Raw genomic sequence first — 7,089 nt, 5'->3', positions numbered from 1 at the left:
CCAGAAACGTTGCAGTATCTGATCTATTCGCTCCTCTTCCGCGGCGAATTTCGGTAACGCGCGTAAAGTTGGAAGCGACTTACAGCGTGGGAACGCAGGTCCGCAAATGTCCCACCCCAGACGGGTGGACAGGGTGCACGGCTCTTTAGACCCACCAGAACATGCCCCAAATGTCCGCTCCAATGAGAACATCGATGCCCCCTGGAGTGTGAAACGTGGGATCGGCTAGTGGTATGTCTTGCAAATGTTGACAGTGGTTAATGTCTATTGGCGACGCAGGAATCTCCGAAGTTATTTGTGGTAGGATATGAGCTTCAAAGGTGCACTCAAACGTGGCATCGCGGTATGAGCGCATCACCAGAGTCGCCTGGCCACGCGACGAAGTCACCCTCTGAGAGCCAATTCCTTCTACCGTAAGCGTGTCCTCTGTGGAGACCCAAGTGGTTGAAAAATCGTTCTGTAATGAAGCTTCCCCCACCTTGTCTAAAAGTGGAGCTCTAGCTGTGGCCAGAAGGACGATCCCCTCAGATTGCGCCAGGAGAGACTGCACCGCATCTATGCGAGGAAAAACCTGTGACGTAATGGCGCCGACAGATATTTCAAATGCGGGGGCTGGTCGAGTTGCCGCGCTGGTGGTTGCAGGTAACTTCTCGTTGCATGAAGAAGCCTTACAAAGCAAGGTGTTGTGTTTCAGTTTGCAGTTGTGGCAGGTTCCTGAGCTGCACCCTCGAGCCGAGTGGCTAGTTCCGAGACAATTATAGCATAAAGATGCTTGCCACACCAGGTTCAAACGTTGATCTACAGTCAGTGCTCGAAATTGTGGACATCTTGACAGGCGATGTGGTTCCGCGCACCGTGGACAGGCCAGCGACGATTTCATGGTTGCGTTCGGAGACTTCGGGGTAACTACATGTGATTGTGCCATACGACGCGCTGTTGACGGTCGTAGTGACACATTAGGGTTGCATCTCAGAGTATCCGCGTAAGTCTCGATCTCCTCTAGCATTCTCTGCAGATTAGGTAATGTTTCGGCGTGGTTTAAAACCGTCCAGTGTGAGACAGCCGGAGTTGGTAGTTTGCGGAGGACTATGAGATAAACGATGGCATCCCATTGGTCTGTTGGCAGACCCATCACGTTCAGGGCACGTAAAGTACTGCGCACCACATCGATAACGTTGCGCTGCGTTAGAACTGGATGTTTCGGAAAGTCTAATAGCCTATACACGTGCGACTCAACCAAGCGCTGAGGATTATCATATCGCCTTTTCAACTCGGCCCATAGCTGGCTGTAGCCCCCGTGTCTACTCCACCAATCATGGGTACTGCCTGAGCGTCAACACATTGCCTCAATCGACTGAGTTTATAGCTGTCGTCAAGATCGGTGCGATTGAACACCAATGATTCGAAAATGTCTTTAAACATCAACCAGTTTTCCGGTTGACCATCAAATGCTGGGATCTTGACCGGATCCAAACGGTGCTCTGATTGGCACCGCACGGACACAGCATTCGACGGAGTGGTTACAGCAGTTCGCATGCGTTGCAGTTTGGTAACGATACTACCGTGGACCCTCTCCACTTGAGCAAGTAACTTGTCGTGTGCCTCCAATTCATCTGGAGTCGCTTCGCCCACTAACGCCAGGTGATTTTCCAAAAAACGGTTGTAGTGTCCAGATAGCGTGCTAATGGTGTAATCAATCTGCACCGTATCGGGAGCATATCCCTCAGCCTCGACCTCCGCCTTAATTCGTAAAATGGAGCTCCTTGCCGCAGTTCTCAAATTAATCGCTGCCATTATTCCGACGAATACCCTTTAATGGCTTGCAACGTTAGCACTTGGTCGCAATTGTCAGGTTCCTCACAGGAGGCACCAAAAACTGTATGCGAAAATGAAAAGATCGTTTATGATATGTTATACGCACCAAAAGCGAATGAGGAACTTTATTTTATTGGAAGTGCCCTTTATAGCAGCCGCTGAATGTTTTCCAAACGGTATAGTGGCGTGATTTCCTAACTCTATGTATTTTGCAAAACAATTGTATATATGTAAGATGTACAAAAGAGACTGTGAAAATTAAACGTCAATGCTTATGCTTAAGGGGATGGCTTCTTAGTCCGACTTAATCTTGTACAGAAGCTATGCTTATAGGATTAATTTATTTTGTTTTTGGTTGGGATATGGCAGATAGTAATATGAGGCATTAGTTTTCTTGTGGTCGGTATGGGTGTCGCCCTCGGGGCAACTTGGCTAGGGATGGGTTCGTAACTGTGACTATTGTAACGCAATAACGACGCTGGCGAGACTATTTGACTGACGGACCAATCCAGGCTAGGGGACTCAACTCTCGCGTACATAGCCACAGTGGGGTCCAAGGCTATTTGTGCTACAAAAACAGATGGGGTGGGATGGCTCCCCCTGACCGGACTGTTTTCTACCGCTTTGTATTCTATCCTCTTTTCATGTCCACGGTTTCAAGTCATGAAAGTTTTGTTGATGGCTGTAGGTTGGGAGTGGTGGCAAGAACCACGCCATAGGTCGACGAGCTCAAGCCACGCCTGCATGCCTGTTTCGCCACGACTTCCTTCCAGACCAAGCAGACATAACAAAGGACGCCCAACGGGGTCTTTTTTAATAACCCAATAATATCTTTGAATACTCCTTTTTTCATTACATCTTTCACTTTCAAGAGCTTTCCTGCCCTTTAAACTTTATTTATCACCAGTGATCGGACTTATACAACATTGTGGTAGATCTGCCACTTTTTTGAGCATCTACCGCATCTTCCACTCAAGGTCTGAAATCTACCACATCTTCGTGTTTTTGGGTAGTTTTATTTTTACTTAATTTTTACTTATTTTTCTTAATTTTAAGAGCGAAAATTGTCCAACACTAAACTCTATATGATAACAAGAATGATATAATACAAGATTCCGCATTCCCGACGACGATGAAATTTCTCAAGTAAAAGTAAACAAAGCCGAATGGGAGGGTAAAATAAACTGTAAAATAGTAAATTTTTTCAGTAATAAATTTTTTTTGTGTTAAATTAGAAAATATATTTTTTATAAAAAGAATAAAAAGCGAAAATATTAAAAAAACTGCAGTTTTTGTGAAAGTATTAGCAAATTTAATTGCATCTAAGGTTTCTGAGGCGTTGTTTACGTTTACTTGAGAATTGCCATTGAAGCTGGCAGCACTCCGCAAGGTTGCAGAAATCTCTTAAAATATGTTCTAAAAATATCTTAATATGGAAGGAACTGATTTACACTGTCAGGGCAAAAAATTGCCAAAACTCAACGCAATTTTTAGCAACTTCAATCTTTAATTATTTTATACTAAAATAACCTTTTTTTAGAGTCTAATTAAAAAGTTTACCACTAAGGTGAAACCTTGCAGAGTTTTTTTAATTTTTGTACAAAGTTTAATGAGTTTAAAGTAACCGGCAACGCTTCCAGGGATGGATGTTCAGGCCCTTTCTCTACTGTGGCGTGCTGGAAAGAAGATGGGGAAAGTTAGCGACACAGACATTGACCGGAACAATTGTACTTACGCTTCGTCATGGATACTCACGAAATCCGCCAACCGTTTTCACAACAGCCTCTCGTACCATATACACCCATAAGTATAGACACAGGAAACGAAAGTTTCGATAAATCCTAATAGTTTCCAATACTTAAGTTTATTCGAAGAATATTTTTTTTGCAATTACTGAGCTTTTTGATTGAATTGTAAGCACAAGGTGCATTTCAAATTGGAGTATCCTAACTATAAGTTTGGTGTGTTATTGAGCTTTTGTTGAAACTGAAGAGACCTTTTTTTGTTATATATACTTACATACTTACTTATATATTTCATATTTAACGATACTATCTTTATTTCCATAAATTACATTTATTCCTTTTAATAATTTACTGATAGCTCATACATACCTTCGATCATAAGATACATGTAAGTTTGAAGTTGAACCAATCCAATTGAATTGATCGAAGGGGTGAAATAATAAGCAAATCTTTTAAATTTATATATCCCATTTTTATACAAATTCCCGGTACTGTTGAGAAATTGGAAGCCACATGTTTATATATATATTCTTTTATTTGTACATCTCAACCGTTTGTAAAACAAAAATCCTTTAGAGGTGGTAGGTTGTTGAGTTAATTTTTGAGTTGTCTATGGTGAATGGAGAATCCCAAGGACACTAAAGAGGTATCACGAGCGAGATTAGGCATTTTTCCAAGCAATAGACCTGTGACCCGTAGTTTAACAAGGGATTTGGGAAATCAGGTGGTGGGTTCCCTCCTAACGCAGATAGATACAAGCATAGAATATCCAGTAGATTTTGTGCATGTTGGCTATTTGAATCGGTGCACTGCTAGGATCTTTGGACAACATCAAGCACGAGGAGTCGTTTCCCAAACTACTAACGTAGTAAATAGAGCAGAAAGTTCCCTAAGCTTCTCCAGGAAATTGGATCGCGTCCTGGTGATGTCTGAGCCTTCAGAACAACGTGAGATTTTAGAGGGGGCGGTAGGAGGAGAAATGCAGGAGTCCACAGAAGGCGCGGGTACAGAACTTGTACAACCTTGTGACAGAATGGATAAGACGAGTCAAATGATGGCGGTGTTGATGCAACAAAATGCGGTCATGGCGGAGTGCATGAACGAAGTGCGGAAAATGCGGACGGACGTATCGCAGTTAAGCAATCGGGAGGCACATGTAGAAGCCTCAATGCATGCACCACCAATAACACCACAAGCGGCGTCGACATCCACGCCAGTCCTGCAGGGAAGAAACGAAAACGGAGGTATACGAGAGGATAGAGGTAGAGCAGGTCGCGAAAGCACACGGTGCGGAGAAAGGAAAAGTTAGTTCGACACCTAAAGTTCGATGGTTCTAACAAAAGCATGACGATGGAAACTTTTATCTTCCGGTTAGAGCGTATGCGAGTACAGTATCAGCTATCTTTTGAGGAACTCCTATCTGATTTTCATTGCCTAGTCACAGGCCATGCACTTAAATGGTATTGGCAAGGCTTAGAGGACCACGCTGATGACAATACTTTCAACTATTTTCAGCTAAAGGCGGAGCTGCTAGCCCAATATAAATCGGCAGAGTCTGATTATGAAGTTATCCGCGAGATAAGGAAACAAAACAAGATCCGCAAGAAAGTTTTGATGATTTCTATGCGGATGTTCATGGTCAGATCCACCTAAGAAAGAAAATTCCCGAGGAGGAATTGGTAAAAATCATTAAGGGAAACCTTAAGCCCTACTTGACCAACCTCACCTTCCCCACCAAAATGGAAACTTTGGCCGATTAAAAATATGAATGCAAGCGAGCTGAGAAGCTAATCAAGGAAAATCGGTCCAGGGATACAGCGGTTAGTGAGCAAGGGAACTGCGATAGGGGCTGCTCAGATGAGTGGAGGACCGAAGGTGAAGCAGAAGTTAGTGCAATAAATAGGGAAAATAGAGGCCAGTTGGGGACCCACAAGAATACCTCGTATAACGCTACAAACCGTGGTCTGTCCGAACCCAATCCTACATCCTTCAACCCTACTCCTAATGTTAGTCATATGTCTAATGTCAGTAAGAGTGTCAATAGTGAACCCGAATCCCCCGGAACCATAAATAACAGTGAGAATAATAATGCTGGAATTAGAATTCTAAAGCGCGAAAGCGACCAAGTAGATTAGAAAATGAATAAAAATAAGAGTGGAAGTGATAATAAGACCTCAGGAGTTAGTTTACACTTGCGAAAAATAAGATACGACGAAGCCAGAAGAAACATATTTATGGAAGGAATTGAAGAGAAACGTAGGTCTAGGAATTATAAAAAAATACAAAATGCAAAATGCAAAAGGCATGAAGTCCTAGCATTACTCGATTCTGGGGCATGTGCTAGCTGCCTTGGAAAGGATGCGATGAAAATCCTAGAGGGAAGAGAGGGAGACATGTTGAAAATATCTGGCCAAAACATCCGCACCGCCATTGGAGCAGAAACGCCAGTAGTAGGGGTGATTTTGGAGGGCATTTGACATGAGTGTGATAAGCAGAAGTGTGAATAATTCTGGTTGTAAGAGGGTTGTATAAGAGCTCGTACCCTCCGAGGGTGACCCCACCTTTGAAGCGGTGCAACACATGCTGTCTGAAACACAAAACCAAAGATTGGAAAGGGTTAAGGCGCGATTACCATCTTTTGTCGTATTGGGCTTGAGCCGCACCGATGTTGAAGAACATTCAATCGAGGTAGTTGATGAGAGAACCCCGGTCAAGCAGAGACACTACCCCATCTCACCGGCCGTACAGAATTTGGTGTTCGCAGAGTTAGACCGAATGCGGGAAATGGGGGTTGTAGAGGAGAGCAGTAGCAGCTGGAGCTCTCCTGTATCTCTTGTGATAAAGGTAACTAAGAACAGGCTTTGTTTAGATGCTAGAAAGGTGAACGAACGCACCATTAAAGATGCTTATCCACTACCTCACATCGATGGCATTCTTAGTGGTTTACAAAATACCCGCTTCATTTCAGCAATCGACCTAAAGGACGCTTTCTGGCAAATCCCCCTAGACCCGAAATCGAAGGAGAAGACACTTTCACTTTTCATGGTAGACCCTTGTACCAATTCACTGTGATGCTTTTCGGTTTGTGTAATGCTGCCCAGCGTATGTGTGGTCTTATGGACAAAGTTATCCCAGCGGCTTTACGAGAATCTGTGTTTGTTTATCTTGACGACTTGTTAGTGTGTTCCGTAGATTTTGTTTCGCATATGTCACTATTGGAAAAGGTCGCCAAGTGCTTGCGTGACGTCAAACTTACCATTAATGTCGAAAAAAGTAGGTTCTGCTACCGCGAGGTACGATACTAAGGTTATGTTGCGGGGGATGGTTTTATCCGCACTGATGGGGACAAGATAGCAGCCGTTCGCGACTTCCCGCTACCAAAAAGCCCGAAACAGCGCAGGCGATTCCTGGGGATGTCCGGCTGGTATAGGCACTTCATTCATAACTACGCCACCATAGCAGCACCCCTACATGAGTGTCTAACGAAGGAAAAAATAAGGAAATTCGAAATGACAGGTGAGGCGATTAA

General features: G+C 43.7%; 1 protein-coding gene across 1 annotated transcript in view; it reads right to left on the bottom strand.

Moving 5' to 3' along the window:
• Window positions 1-1,793: 1,793 nt before the first annotated feature.
• Window positions 1,794-7,089, bottom strand: part of LOC118734762 — an 85,485-nt gene continuing 80,189 nt past the window's right edge. The window contains exon 4 of the mRNA XM_036464455.1: window positions 1,794-1,876. Within this exon, the coding sequence (XP_036320348.1) occupies window positions 1,794-1,876 (83 nt within the window). The remainder of the gene's footprint in view (window positions 1,877-7,089) is intronic.

Source organism: Rhagoletis pomonella, unplaced genomic scaffold (genome assembly GCF_013731165.1).
Source record: "Rhagoletis pomonella isolate Grant_MI unplaced genomic scaffold, Rhpom_1.0 Rhpom_scaffold_00001, whole genome shotgun sequence".
Classification (NCBI taxonomy): domain Eukaryota; kingdom Metazoa; phylum Arthropoda; class Insecta; order Diptera; family Tephritidae; genus Rhagoletis; species Rhagoletis pomonella.
Note: the sequence above shows the minus strand (reverse complement) of the source record. Positions and strands in the feature narration are given on the sequence as shown.